This window comes from Anopheles maculipalpis, chromosome 2RL (genome assembly GCF_943734695.1).
Source record: "Anopheles maculipalpis chromosome 2RL, idAnoMacuDA_375_x, whole genome shotgun sequence".
Classification (NCBI taxonomy): domain Eukaryota; kingdom Metazoa; phylum Arthropoda; class Insecta; order Diptera; family Culicidae; genus Anopheles; species Anopheles maculipalpis.
Genome location: NC_064871.1, coordinates 87,568,345 through 87,584,298, shown reverse-complemented (window position 1 = coordinate 87,584,298; position 15,954 = coordinate 87,568,345). Strand labels below are relative to the sequence as shown.

At 40.4% G+C, this 15,954-nt stretch overlaps 2 protein-coding genes across 2 annotated transcripts in view; one reads left to right on the top strand and one right to left on the bottom strand.

Moving 5' to 3' along the window:
• LOC126568491 (ras-related protein Ral-a) overlaps positions 1-15,954 on the top strand; it is a 337,581-nt gene that overhangs the window by 95,384 nt on the left and 226,243 nt on the right. The window lies entirely within an intron of this gene.
• Positions 3,269-15,954, bottom strand: part of LOC126568068 (F-box/LRR-repeat protein 16) — a 31,389-nt gene continuing 18,703 nt past the window's right edge. Inside the window, exons 2-5 of the mRNA XM_050224477.1 lie at positions 9,815-9,988; positions 9,607-9,724; positions 7,807-8,002; positions 3,269-3,602 (exon numbers count right to left, since the gene is read on the bottom strand). Of these exons, the coding sequence (XP_050080434.1) occupies positions 3,305-3,602; positions 7,807-8,002; positions 9,607-9,724; positions 9,815-9,988 (786 nt within the window). The 3' untranslated portion in view covers positions 3,269-3,304. The remainder of the gene's footprint in view (positions 3,603-7,806; positions 8,003-9,606; positions 9,725-9,814; positions 9,989-15,954) is intronic.

Sequence of the window (15,954 nt, the reverse complement as noted above, 5' to 3'; positions counted from 1 at the left end):
CTTTAGCACCCGAGGGCAGATCGGGAATTGGGGTGTAGTTCGCGCTTGGCTGGCCAATCTACGCCTCGACTAGTTGATTGTTTGCTGAGCTGCCACAAAAGCAGCACAAAATGATCCAAAAAAGCTTCTACGCTACGGGTGCAGTTGTCTCCTTTCCGAATGGGGATCCTCGTAACAGAATTTCTTCGAATCCATTCTGTTTGAGAAAATTGACGCCCTTAAAACAGCTTTAAATAAGTACGCTCGCTCCCTGTTCTCGGTTTACTGCGGCCAACGTAATTGCCACGTATAGTGTACAGTTGCAGGCATAACTATTTGAACACTATGTGCTTTTGGGCATAGTTTCAGTTGAGACGGAGGAAAAATAATATTGTAACATGTTGTAAAAATTCCTTCGCTCATTCGTAGTGAAGTCTAATAAGCCGTTCGTTGGCCGGCGAGACCTAGCAGGTCGTTAAGCCAAGAAGGCCTTGCACAGTAAGGCGCTCAATAAGATCGCTAAACTAAAGCTTCTTATTTAAAAGTCACCGAAAAAGGGAAAACATTCATATTTGCTCCAAAAATACTAAACTGTGTACATGTGTAACAGTGTACATGAATGTATGAAAAATTTGCTTCGATAAAGATCGTTTTATGCTGTTTGAATTTTAAAATAAATTTTAACGAGTTTTTCTATAGGTTTTCCTACAGTTTTGTCACAAGGCAGAACCATCTTTGTAATGAAAAAAATGGTAATAGTGTGTTTTAAAATATGTAACAAAATGTTAAAAGATGCTTTAGAATTTTGCACATCCCCCTAAAATATAACTTTTATCCATCTCGATCAAAACATGTTCTTCTACCCTGGAAAACCCCTTCACAAGTGCTCATATAGTTATGCTATGGACTGTAGTATAAAGTTTTAGCTAAAGCTGCACCACTATATACTACGTAAGTTTGTTTTAGTGGTTGTTTCAGTTTTCTGCAATTTCAATTAGAGCTCGTCGAATATATATATATATATATATGTATATATTATCAGTCATCCAGACATGGGCGGTCTATTTTCGATTTTTCTTTTCAGGGAACGGGGTTGTTTTTTTTCTTCTTTCTTTTTTTCTCACTTACTTACGCGTTTTGTTTTAATGGAGAGCAAACAACAATCTTTTACAATCAAACGTTCCCAAACACTGTTGTTTTTTTTCTCACATCACTAGCTAAAGCTCACTGTAATTATTTCGTTCTTCTTGTTCACTGGTACACACCTTGTTTGCATTTACTATTCGAGAGAAAAGTTCACCTTTTATCTTCTTGTTTTATTTGCATCTAATTGTGTTTTTGACTTAGCTTGTTATTTGGTTTCTTTTCCTCCCTTTTTCTTTTCCACATTTTACGCTAGGAAAAAAGATGTTCTAAGTAAGCTTCTTATTAAACTTTTTATATGCCTTCATTCAGCTCAGCTTTAGCTGTTTGCTTAATGCTTATTTCCTCTGTCTTCGTCGTTTTTTTTTTAGTAATAATAAATAGTATGCTCTACTTAGCCTCACTCTGGAGAGAGAACGAGGGAGCATAAAAAGTGTGAATGGTTCCCGGTTGCCTCACACATACGCGCACACGTACACACACACACAACATACACGGGGATCACACACAAGTCAAGTCTTGTCAGGTTTAAAAAATCATATATACAATGAATACTAAGGCGCTCTTTACGCCAATGTTCTGTCCTTGTTCGCTTTTTAACACTTTCGCTCTAATGCTTCTTAACTTGTACCAATTGTATTGTTTCAACCGTTTGTTGTTCTTTTCTTCTAGATCATTAGCATAATACCGCCCGGGTTTTGTATTGTTGTGTTTTCCTTTTCTTGTTTGGTTTTTTTTTTTCCTAATAACGGGAGTGTTTTTTATTATCTTATTTAGTATTTCATCTTTTTTGTTTTCCATTTTGTTTTGCTTGTTTCAAACACATAACAGTTTGTTTGTTTGTTTGTTTTTTTTTCATTTGCATTCTCTTCTTTTTTCCTACTGCTGCTGTACTTTATATTTTTTTACGGTAACGTTTCTCTATACGCTTTAACAAATGTGTACTTTCTTTGCTCACTGTTGCTTCTTCCCGGCTACTAACACATTACTTATAGTTGTTTGTTTTTTTTTCTCCATCAAACATTCAATTTTTCTTAAACACTTTCATCATACATCACACTCACACACATACACCATGCTATTGTTTTTTTAAAGGGGGGAGTTTTCTGTTTTTTTTTAAATTATTGTATTAACATTAGCAACCAATTTTCTTTTCGCTTTTGTTTTGTTTAGTATGTTTTTCTCTCCCTCTCTGTGTATTAGTTTTTGTAGCGCAACGATGTGTGCATGGTCGTCTTTGTTCTGCTTGAGTATGATTTGATGCATTTTTCATTCTATTTTCTCATTTGCATTAAATTTTTTAAATTATTAGTTTACACACTTTATCTACACAGCCATTTAACATTCGACAAAATGAGATGAGAGTTTGTTTTGCTTTATGTTTCGTTTGATTTTTTTGTGTGTTTTTACTTCTCCCTTTTTCTTATCTTTTCTATGCGTTTTTGGGAAAAGTAAAAGTTTTTCTTTGTTAGTTTTCGTCTGCTTTTAACATTTTACAAACATTGTTCAAACACTCGTCGAACAAAAACAATGGATTAACATGTTTTTTGTTTAAGTTGGCCGTTGCCTTCGACTTCCCTGGCGGTATGTTCGGCAACGATGTAACGACGTACGATGCCGGTCAATATAATGTCGATAGTGAGATCCACAAACACACACACGGGCGCAACTAAGTCTGTTTCATCAAGTCATTTTCTATAATAGTTTTTGTGGTGTGTATAGGAATAGTTACAGCTTCAGGTTAGTATGGATGTGGAAAAAGGTAATTATAAAATTGTGTGTAAAAAGAGAGTTGTAAAACTATACAGCAGCGTTGCTGTATAAGAAAAGTCAAACAAGGACGCAACTGATACGGCGAAAGTGCCATTTTTGGTATAGGTGTTGGTTGGTAGGTTTTGATTTGTTCGATTACTTTAAAATGATTCTAAAAAAGCCCGCTTTAATCAAACGTTACAGTGCAATTTTTGCATAGGCCCATAAATTTTGACTTCCTTCTTGAACGACAAGAAAAAAAACCCCAGCTTCGCACGTACGGATACTTAAAACAACTTGTAGCTTAAAAACAAAGCGAATTTCACAGATAAACTATTCCCTGGGAATAGTTGGCTCGAGGGGCGAAAAGACTTCACGCCGTCATCGAAACGTTAGCGAGCGTGTGAGCACTGGAGGTACCGGAATGGGATTATTCGATCAGCAGACAGCGGGGCAAATGTTCGCGAAGGTACCCGAACAGCTCCTGTGACGCGCCGGGACAGTTGGTCAGCTCCAGTTCCTGTAGGTGGCGCAGCTGGATGAGGCTGGACAGACCGGACGAGGTGAGCAGGGGACAGCCGGCCAGCGACAGCACCTGCAGGTTACGCATTGAGCAAAGGTGCTGGAGTCCGAAGTCACGGATTTGTGTGCACCAGCGCAGGAACAGGGCGGACAGTGAGAGCATGGTGGAGATGTACCCGACACCGATGTCGGTGATGTGAACGCAGCTGAAAGGAGATGAGAATGAGAGCAATTTAATGGGAGTATTGGTAAAGCAAGAGGGAAGATACGATTGTAATAGGGCGTGGTACTTGGATCAAATCTCTCGAACCCTGAGATCTGAATGAGGTCCTTTGTACAATGATCCTTAGTTGAGGATCCTTCGAAGGGTAGATCCTTTGAATAACGAATCATCTGGATGACAGGGTATATTACCCTTGTTGGACTTATGGGCGAGGATCCTTTTCGTACACATGGACGAGAATAATCTTCTGAATATGTGATCCTATGATGGAAGAGGTTCCAAACAAAGCATCTTAACATATTCGTGACTTCTTAAATAAGGACTCTTCGACAGCAAACCTGGAGTTTTGTCCCTTGGAGGAATAATCTTTCGCACAAGGATGTTTGGAAGATCCTAACGGTCCTAAGGACGTGGGCTCTCTATTAAGAACTTTGTAAGGGCCTGCAAGTTAGCCAAACTTCCGATTTGCTATGGGATAAGCTCTGTGCTTCAACAGGTTATATTCCGAATAATCGCAATACGACAACGCCTAGCTATGTACAATGTTAGACACAATAATTTAAGAAACTAAAAACATTACACAAAGCTCTATTAAAATTTTCAAATAAAAAAACCTTAATTTCAATCTCTCATTCAACCGCCATTCGCACAAAAACACTCAAAATTTAGCCCAAAATGTGCTTCAGGATATTTTAGACAGTTAGTGCGTTGGCGGCAAAGCAGATAGCTACAAACAATTTGCCCCACGGCGTACGGTTAATCTTCTGCCACAGTGCCACAGTGCCAGGCGGTTTTGGTTCGGTGCCATCATCAAAAGCATCACAGAGTAAGACTGTCCGTTCAGGGCGAACGTTTTTGAATTGTTTTATCCTTTGCGAGATAGGAGCAGAGCGAGCGACTTGAATTGCTAATGTAAATAGCCGAAAGCTCGTGGATTAGGTGGAAATGAAGATATTTATGTTTCGTGTTTGTACAATCTATCATAGGCATGTTATTTAAATGGAATAGAACATTCTGTACAGCTTGCTACTCGTTCAAGTAGCTGACAGGTTTTTGAGCTTTTATAATTCGAAATTATTTTTCATATAAAATATGTCTCTTCGTCAACTTCCCAAGGCATTGGGAAGCACCTGAAGATCTGCTAAAAAGTGCTCAATTTGTACTTTTATTTATCTTTCCTTTCCTTCGCACCAGGAGAATTAATTAAAATGTTAAACTGTGCCCCCTTCAGAATACAGCTCACTTTGCATTCTATCAATCCTTCCGAATATTCGCATAAATTGTAAATAAAGGACAAATCAATCCCTTTTCCCCAACCGCACTTGAAGGCTCGAAGTAATTGAATGGTAACCGGGGCAAACGGCACAGCGCTCGCCTGCGTCTGGCTAAATGTAAATCAAAACGGTTCCCGGTAAGTAGCATTAAATGGATGCTCGTGGCATCCCAAAACAAAACAAAAGCCCCCGGATCTTAAAGCGGTTCTCCAGGTTGCCCCGAAAAACACGGGCCAACCCCGTTGCAAAATGGCAGCGCAGCAGGAGTGATTATGTTTCAAATTAAAATTAATTGTTTCACGTCCGGAGCGAAACCATTTTTCTCCGACCGCTGGGGCTGGTGGCTTAATGAATGGAGAAATGAGCAGCAGAAAGATGGCAGATTTTCTTGCGTCTTTCGGAATCTTCCATCAGTCTGTGTACATCATCATCGTTGATTGTGGAACAGAACGAGCGCTTGGGGCGTTGAGTGAGAAAGAAAAGAAGCTTTTAAGGCTAAAGATAGATGGACATAATGGTTAAATATCTAATTATGTCGATACTGGTCTGTGTGCTGGCGGTGATAATGCGTTCGTAGCTTGGTAGGCGTACGGTATGCAGTTGTTATGGTAGAGAAACAGTGGCAATGAATGAGAGAAAGTGGAAAAATTGTATGCTTTGGTAGCTTAAACAAGCTTTTGCTCTGAAAAGGTAATTAATTTTTGTATTGATTTTTAGCAAAGACATCGTTCATTGTGCCATTCGTTTGTTTAAGCAACTACAAATTACAGGCGCTATTAAGCGACTTTCTGGTCCTGGTGCCATCGCAAAGCCTTACCATTTAGCAAACAAATGTGTGACGATCATTTTTGACTACGCGTTGGATGGACTAAAGTTGTAGAGGAAACTTTATGTCAGGGATCACGGATATGACTCGTGAATGCATCAAGATCCTCTCAGGCACGGCTAGAGATCATACAGCGCAAACTCGCACGTCTTGGGCTTCGGTGCTGGAAATAGAGGCTGGGTTACCAGATTAAATGTGTGCTACTAGGTCTAGGCCTTCCTTAGAAGAGAGAATCTCTCAAGCCAGACTGTCCTTCATCGCAAGACTCCTCGACATTCGCATCTACTCCCCAAAGCTCCTCTTGGAGCTGTACGTTTGAATTTACCCAGAAATCAGCCAGTCAGCTAGACAATTAAATTTAAATTTGGAGCTTTTTATGTCTGTGATTTAATTCAATCGTTGATTCAACTTTTTTTATAACAGAGGATAATATGTGGACCCTATGAGTTTGTATAGGTGTAATTAATGTCATAAATGAAATTCAATAACCTGACACATCGTTATCGATAGTGCGTGGACCGATGAGAGGACATGAAGCTGTCAATTTAATTTTGTTTTGCTGTCCTACAGAATGGCGCATTATTTCATCCAAAGAATTGGATGGTAACCGAACACCATAGTGATGCTGCTCAACTGGATGATTGTTTGGAGGCTTTTTTTTTTTATTCGTGTAATGAAGAGACACACAAAATCCCAACATAACCTGTTTCGTAACGTAACCTAGTAACTGGAAGTGAGACAATCTCTATCCGGTTTTTTAACAGCAAGAAAAAACCAATATAAAGCAAGCAAATGGCAACCGAGACCGGGCATAAACTTCCATCCATCCATCAATCAATCGGGCGATCCTTTGAAGTTACCGTAGGTGGAAAACATCGTTGCTACGTAATGGATTTCCACTTATTTCGTTTCCGGAAACGGTGCATAGATAAAGCAGGGGAAAAAATCCACCGACCAGGTGGATTCGATTGCATGAGCATGCAGCTGTGTGAAAGCATTTGCCAGTCGAGTGAAACAAATGTGGCGTCACGGGATGCATTCGCGAAATGCATTCATGCCTTCCGGCTGATGCTTTCGCTTTGGTTGGCTACAAAATGACCATTTAGGTGATTATTATGCGACAGAGGACAGGACAGTAGTGTTTGGTTATATTGTGAAATGAAATTAATACAGAGGTAACAATTTTACTATTTTTTATGATACAATGTAGTGCTACAGACGAGTGGAATCTTTCAATACAGAAGAAGAGGACAGATCGGTTTAAATTTTTGACGATTTTTTTGTCCATTCCGACAAAGACATAACAAGCGTGTGTATTCGAGGAAGGATACACTCTCAAGCAGCGAGTTGGATTGGCTCTTTTTCTGCTTCTATTTATATAGGGCAGCAGCAACTCGGAATTTGAAACATTTTTTAAATCAACTAAGTGATTGGATCAATTTTTGCGCACGTGTCGATATAATTTTGCATCACATACTTTTTTTTTTGGCTATGAGTGTGAGCAAACGAAACGAAAAAGGGATAAATGAGGACTTAAGGAATAAAAATAAATTTCTGGCGAATGGTAAAAATTCTAGATACTAACTGTGAAATGTATCAAGAATGTGGTTAAGCTGTCGTGTGCTTTCTTGGAAAATTTAATGTTGAGCTTCGATAAGCTTATCTTTTTAAATGTTTTGTTATTATGCTATCGATAAAGGCTAAATTTTCATAAAATTACTTGAATATTACTGCAGGGAATTTTGAAATTCACTCTTAATATTGCAAAGCTAACAGCTGAAGCACTTCATTTTATTACTAAAAAAATATTTATGACACATAAAAGTTATCTTTCCAAAAAGGCTTTTGCAAAATGCATCATTAAGCAACGCTATAAAAAAATTGAGCGTGTATTAAAATTTTTATATCGCAGCAAGAAATCATTTCTCACACTTATGTATCACGCTTGATCTTTATCACAGCCCACATTTTTCCATCCACGACCAGGCGCCTCCACTCAAACAAAAAAAAAAAAAAAGCTCAATGGAGCCGCCTGGTGGTGGTACGAAAAATCCGAAAACAAACATTAAATGAACGCCTTTACTCACCGATCGAGTGTTAGCTCCTCCAGCTGGTTCAGATCACAGGCAATGTACTCGAGGGCAGCATCCGTTATCCGTGGGCACCAGGACAGATCGAGCGCTCGTAGCTTCTGGAGATTTTCCGCAATCAGCTCCACGCCGTCATCCGTCACCTTGCTGCAGCCCGACAGCGACAGTACGGTCAAATGTGGCAGAGAGTGTACTGTGGGCCGAATGGAACGAAAAACGGATGAAAAACGGAAAGCTATTACAAAACACTGCAGGAAACCGTAAATGAACGAAAGCTGAAGGGAGGAAAATGTCCGAAAAAGGACCTCAGTAGAAATTGTTCCTCTGCGTTGAATGGGGAGAAAGTGTTCTGTAGGGGGAGGGGAGGTGTACTGTTCTGTGCAAAGCAGGATCGACATTAACGTTGGGGCAAATGTTTGCTAACGACAGTAATTGAAGGGCCGGTTAGTAGATATGGGACGGTACTAGCTTGAATATGAATGAGAAGGCGATTTTCTTTTTTTTGTGGGGCGGAGGGCCCCCCCCCCCCTCCGCCGGGTTTCGAGAACCAGTGACACATTGGTGTATTATTATCGATTTGCTTAAAGATGGTCGGTGGAGAGAAAAAAAAACACACACACATTGCTCATTGCAATAGGGATACAAGCACGAGGTACCCAAAAATGTCTTCATTATTATCTACCGCGTTCCTCTTGCACAGCACATTAGCATGAATACGAAATTTTGATTGAATATGTAACGATTTTAGGAGTTTGCTTGATGTATGGAATTTTTCGAAGCAATTTATGAAGTTTTGAATTATATTACCAATTCTATAAACTTATTTTTATCATGTCGTTATGGTAGATTGATTAAATTATGGCTACTACATTCAACATTTGTAAACTAAAACTGGGATTCTTCTGTGTTATCTATTTGCTTGCGACTGTTGTTTGCTTATAGCTTTATGTACAATTATGTTAATTAATAATAATGATCAAATAATGAAAGTTTAAACTGAATTTTAGACTTTATTTAATAATTTTAGCCGCTTCTAAAGTGAGAAGCATTAATATACGTTTATTTTGTAGATAAATTTGTGGCGCTTATTAATAGGCAATTGTATCGCAAGGGTATTAAAAAGTCTAGATGCTTTATATAGTGCTATGCCACTTTTTAAGCAAAAAAAGGATTGAAAATTCTACAGAGTGATAGGTTGGAGTAGAATACACAACACTTAACGAAACCAATAGAATATTCATCATATAAAAGTGATCATAAAGCCAGCCTGTAATATTTATACAATGCAATAGAAATAGCGGATATACATGAATAAAATAGATAAAGAGTTGTGTTAGAAACTAATAGCAAAATCTGCTCCCCAATAGCTTGAAGATCTCAATAAAAATAAGGTTCTAGAATACTTTTGACCGCATTGTCACATTTTTTTCTGACACAAACACGTCCAAAGATGCTATTTATTAAGCAAACAGCAGTGATTTTTATTTGAAAAAGTTTTAAAAACTGATTTAGAGAACTTTGAATGTTTTCTCCGAAATTTTCCAGGAACTTCAATGCAAATTGTCTATTCATCTCTTGAAGTTTTGGTTTTCATAATGAACGTGAACGTGAACGCTAAATTTTGCAAAGCACTGTAATACCACACGACATTCTACACCACCATGCCGGGACTTTGTTTATGTGTTGTTCAGAATTCGTTCCCTTTAATGTGTTTTGTGTGAATGTACGTAATTTTTTCGCCTTCTCGCTTCGAATGACCAGCACAAGTTGATCGATCCGTCATGCGGCTGTACTTACCTATATTGACGACACCATGGTTGGTAAGCTCCCAGCAGGATTGCAACCGTAGAATGCTGAGACTGTGGCTTTGCTTCGGTGAAAAGTAACCTAACGCTGCGTCTGTCACGTGGTAGGCCTAAACAGGTCGGGGAGACGGAACAACCACATAAGAACTTGCTAGAAACCAGGAAAATGCCTTCAACACGAACAGCGCACGGAAACTTACCTGCAGCGAAAATTCGTACAGTGAAGGCAACAGTTGTGCGACCGCTCCGACCGCTTCGTCGGCCACATTGATGCAGTCCGCCAGCGAAAGTGACACTATCCTTGGCGTCAGGCATGCCCACAGTCCAGCCTCGGTAATCTCATTACATCCAGCCAGCTCCAGCTCGAACAGTGACTGCAAGGAAAGGTGGAAAGAAATGGGAAAGTGTGTGCATTAGTCAAGCTGTGGGTACCGTGCAACTATTTCCTTTCACCAAACAATACACACCAACGCACCACACCGGGCAACGAGATTATGTGTCTCGTTCGATTAGGACTTTTGGAAAACGAACGCCCAAATGTGGGCGAAACACGTTAGCGCCCCGTCGGTTACGATGCCAACGAAACGGGAAAGGTCAACCCGAAAAGATTAGGACAAATTGAAAATTGGATATCATAAACCGTGACTGTAGGCCCGGGCAAGTGTATCGGTGGGGGGTAGATTACAAGCTAAGTAAATTTGAGTTGATTTTTGGACTTTGGTACAAGTGCTTGCGGCGGTTAAGAAAATTGAAACAATATACATTGGTAGGGATTCTATCGGATTAAGCCCATTATAGCAGTGGGTATGAATGTTTTGTGTTCGCTAGAATTGTTTTCTCTCGTGCCCCAAAAGTGACCTTTCGGTTCGGTACAGCTTGGAGGGTAAATGACTATTAGTCACCGCTAAGCCTCAGCGCGAGCCTCGAGCGTTGCGAAATTATCTCAAACAAAAACATCGTGCTTCTGAGAAGTTAAACCGCTTACCGCTTGGCCAAATGAGAATTCTTGCAAATAATTAGCAATAGATAGCTTTTCTACAGAACATAGGATGGAAACTTAATTAACATTTAGCAAGAATTGACAAATACTGCTTATAGTATGCCCAAAACACACCACCAAAACGGATGCTAATTTTTAACGGCCATTGGCAAACGATTTTCAAATTCAAATTCAAAACTTCCTCTACCGCTTACCAACGTTTGTATATTCAAATTAGCCGCTAATCAGGCGCACAGGTGCATTTTAGCTGTTGCCCGCGTTCACCCATCCATTAGCGTACCGTGAAGCACCGGAAAATTATTATTTTCACCGGTATTAAGGCTGTGTATCTCTCTCTCTCTCTCTCTGTGTGTAAACATAATTTACATTTTTACACCACCACCGAATCCTCCAGCCAACCGATCGGCCGATTATTAATGGTGTGCTAATGCTTCATGATTATTAATGCTGCTGCATCCGTTATTTTTGTCGGGCAAAAAATGGTGGTTTCTTTTGGGAGTTGGTTTTTGGCCAATTTTCATCCCGAATTACTGGCTGTGAGTATGTCTCTTGTATGAGTATGAAAAATAGTAGAGAATGTTTATTTAACATAGCACCAAAATTGTTAACCACCGCATACAGGGTACAATAAAAGGTTATCGCTGGCACAAACCACCGCAATTCTTGCGACAGATGAGTAGTAGCCCACTCTCTTTGGAGACTGGGTTTATTACACCCTTTCAAGAGAATTTCGCTTCATGTGCTGCGTTGTCATCAGATTTCGAGGCGAACAAGTGAAACAACGAAAAGGAGCGTACAAAATGAATTGCAAACATCATAAAAAACGATGAGGAATATGGAACGCTACACGGAAAACGCTCTTAATTTCATAATGAATGTTACAGTTTTGTGTTAAAAGTCACTTGACGTCAAAATGGTAAACTTTTTCATTTGCATTTGTTCTTTTTTTTTTGGAGCTTTTTTGCTGATATTTTATTCGTTTTTTGGAAAAGGATAACGATGAATTTAGTTAACAGGGAACACTTCCCTCTGGCTCGCTTGATTTGTGTGCATTTAATATGTTTTCCTTTTTTCGTGACAAAGAATCTCATGTATAAATTCTTAGTTCTTCGTACGCTGCTCACTCCATTTCAAACTGAAGCCACAGCACCTTCTCTGTTCACGTGGTCAAGGTCACAACACCTTACGGACTCAGTTGTCCGTTTGCCATTGTCCTGATATCCTGTCCACCGGAGTGGGTCCTCCATTGATCTTCCATACATAAAGGTCCAAAAATCTTACCGGCCAAGGTTCTCTCGAACACAGCCAGTCTTAGAGGCGTATGTTGAAGGAGGTCTTTATTGATTCCACGTAGTTGGATAGCCAGTCCTTAGTACGAGGATCCGGAATGGATGAGATTTGATCTCCGGTTCTGCCGTTTAAAAACCGACATCCTTACCGCCTCGGCGATTGGACCGTACGAAAACGTGGATTGTAAAGAAATGTTTGCTCAGGTTGTAGTTTGACCGGTTGGCAGTCAGTGACGACTTTTGACCCCGGATTGGCACCTGGCTAGGGAGTCGATGATGGTGCAAACGCATTAAATTAGATTGTTTGATTATTTAGTAAGCTTCTGCTACGTAAGGAAATAATCAAGCCAATCACGCTAGATGTTTCCACTTCCAACGGAGTTTGGATGATCCTTGTTAACAATAAATTGAAGAAAAGATAGATAAGCTCTTTCCTGCTCCAAATTAAAGACAGGTAAGAAAACGCAACCCTAAAAATGGGTGGTTGATAAGATTTATTCTAACCTTACAAACCTAAAAAGTTTGAATAATTTTAAAACATTTTTAAAATACCATGAATAATAAGTAGTTTAAGTTTTAATAATAAGTTTTAATAATAAGTATTAAAACTTCTAAAACTTACTGCTCCTCCTCTCGCTCTAGGGCCCAATCAGTCACGGCAATGCCGCTTCTACTTCGAGAATCAGCTGATCAGATCCGAGTGTATGGACGCTATTTTTAAGTGTCCGTCCATCTCACTACGAATCCCCGTACACCATCATCCCGTGGTGTGTGTGTGTGTGTGTATGTGATCAACAAGATAAAAGTAGTTCACTCGCTTCAGCACGGCTCACATCGGCGGCCAGTGAGACAAATTGCCGAACCATTCGGTATGTGAAGAATGTTAGCAAGTGGTGTGCCACTGCGGTAAGGGTTCGAATTCAAAACCCCGAGCAGGAAGTGTAGGTGCCTGAGTGTTCCGAAGCCAATCCGTTAGATAATAAACACCGCGCTGCTCGACGAACCTCCCCGTGCAAGTGAGTTTTTTTGCGCTTTTTGTAATGTTCACACATAAACCGAGCGACCAGAGTGGAATGACCCACTCGGCAAGCGTTATATGATACAGTGTAATGTTGATGAGTACAGCGCCCGATGTAAGCTTTGGTGGTGAGATAAACCATGCCCTAACACTCACGCCCGTTCACATCTGGCCCGATCGTTTCTTCCACCAAACCTGCCACGATGATGATAACCTTGAAAAATCATTCGTATCCTAGGTAGCGGGTTGCCTGTTCTGTATGCCATCCGCCGGCTGTTCGCTGTTTATTTACAAATTGTCGGGGGTTCGCTTCATTTACTCCGGAACAATGACGGTAGCCAGTGGGCAGCATTTTGCACCGCTCCTGTCTGCACAATGACGCGGCAACGTTTATGATGTTTAGTTTAGTGCACGGCAAACAGCAAGACATAAAAGAGAGGCAAATACAAATCGATTTCCCGCAGTACGACGGGACGGGTGCTAACGGGGATGAAGATTTCATTCCGCCGCCTGTTCACATCATGTTGACATTTAATTGCTTTTCCAACACACTCGCTCACTCAACTAACGATCCGACCATCCATCCATGGCCACCTGTGCCAAACGATCGGCGTCTGTGCAGAGGAGGGTTTAAAGGATATGATAAATGCTGTCCGTGTTTCCTTGCTCTCTACAGGCTGAACGATAAAATGACGATAATGAACGACGCACAGAATGGTTCGCAAACGTTTATGTTGCATTTGAATCGCTTTGCCAGTTCGAACGTACGCTAGCGTGAGGTTGGCAAGGATGGTTTAAAATGTAGTACACAGATTAGACAATCGTTTGATTTGATTTATTGTACATGGCGGTTTCGTAGTGAATTTTACACCGCGATACTGATGCACAGATGCGAATTGTTTACCGGGATGGGAACAGAAGTGGAACACGATGATAAGGCTGATTGTTTTGGGGCTAGCATTTAGATCTGAGTTTGCTGGTGGTCTGCATAAGCGTTCTTGAAAAAGTTCCATAGAACTTGGCTCAGTTGCGTCTATAAAAGTAATATTAAACGTAAATTATGTGTTTGAAGTGCCCATTCTCAGATATCTAATGTTCGCTGACAATTTGAAGCTATTTACTACATTATCAGGGTTTGAGAATTTGGTAAAGCGAATCTTAGCACAACTGTTGATAGAGTTCTTCTAGTTTTGAAGTCCTAAAAATCTGAACACCTATGGGTCTGACAGTTTTTCTACTTCTTGGACGGTTCTTGGTCTAAGAATTTTGGTCTAGGTACTTGAATAGTCTTTATCATATGCTGCAGTTTCCTACAAAGATGCTCATTTGAGAGCCTTTTTAGGCCTTTGCTTTAACAAGAGATTTGCAAGAGAACTGGAAGGACGTGGTTGGACTATGTTGCGATGTAGTGATGGCATCGATACGTCCACTAAAATGGTTGGGATTAAGAATTTTCCACACTTCTTCTTGGCTTAACGATCTTCTAAGTCACGCCGGCCATCGAATGGCTTACTAGACTCGCCGATACCATGTAGTCCTCACACTACAGGGGGGAATGGTCCGGATAGGATTTGAACTTCGGTGCTGCCGTATGAAGACTCATTTTTCACACTACATCACTTGCTTAGTTGTATGATTATAGGAGTTTCATACATGTTCCGTGCACGAATTGAGAAAAGATCGACAGAGATGTTAATATAAGTTTGAATTGAAACAACAGTCATCATTACCACTAGAGTGAACCATTTCACCTTATCTTCTCAAATAAAAATATGAGCACCAAAAATAAATCGTTATAAAATTCATGAGACATCACCAAATCCAGCATTCAGTACTTCTTGGAGTTCCCAATTTGGCAAGACTAACTTTGGCAATTAGCAAACTTCAATAATGAAATAACAAATGTTTCCAACCCAAAAAAAAAGCCCTGCAATAATCCAACCGAGCCACGGTAAATAAAATACCAAGCATCAATGAATATTCTCGCGGATGCATAAATCACGCATCGGTTGAATTTGACGAAAATGGAAAATTTATACACAACCACGACCCACCCAACCACGACCCACGCTCGATGGCTTGTGACTCGTGGGCAGGGAGAAAATGGCCGCAGAAGCTCCGCACATCATCCGCGCATAAGTTAGCGGTTTCGATAAATTCATTAGCGCACTGCAGCATCTAATTAACGCTGCCATCGTCGGCGGATCGGTGGAAAACCTTACTGCAAAGTACCATCATTATTAATCAGATTACTTTTTCCTCTCGAACACACACACACACATACAAACACACAGACAAGCACACGTACGTGTGGACAAAGAGCAAGTGTACACAGTGGTTCGGCTGAACGGGAGCTGGAATAACTTTTCTCCTAGTTAGTTCTTCCCATTTCCCATCGCTGAATCGTACCGGCTAACGTTAAGTCAATCTACTACACCTTGTTTCTGATACGAGTTTATTTTATACACCCCGATTTTCCAGTGTACATCTGGAGAGGCCCACCCAAGACAATTTATTGCGATGAAAGGCGGGCAGCCATTTCTCAGGCGGCCGGTGGAAGTTTCACGGGAAGCCAATTTGCACCGAATTGTACTTCAAGCTTTACGGATGAAGTGCGCTGAAAATAGCAACGATCGTAAATAACTTCGATGTATTGATAATCGCAAAGTTGAGCCAGCTTTTTTTCCCGGGAACTCATCAAAAAGTCACTTCCTCCACACGGTTCGGAACGGTTGGAACGGTCTGCTGCCATTCGAAAGGTTGTTACATAAAGCTTTCATTATAATGCTCTAAATATTTTTCCTTCTTTTTTGGTTGCCTCCAGTCGCTCCAGCTGTACAGTACAGCTGTCCTTCAAGCACTAAGTAAACCATTTGCCAGGTGGGAAATTGGCGAAACGACACGCGATAGGTGGTCGGTACAATCGTCACTTCCGCTCCTAGGCGGAATGACATGCAAAACGGTAGGTCCGAAATAATAGAGCAACATTTTGTGGTCGATTTTTTTTTATGGGAGTTGCTAAGGCTAGAAAGA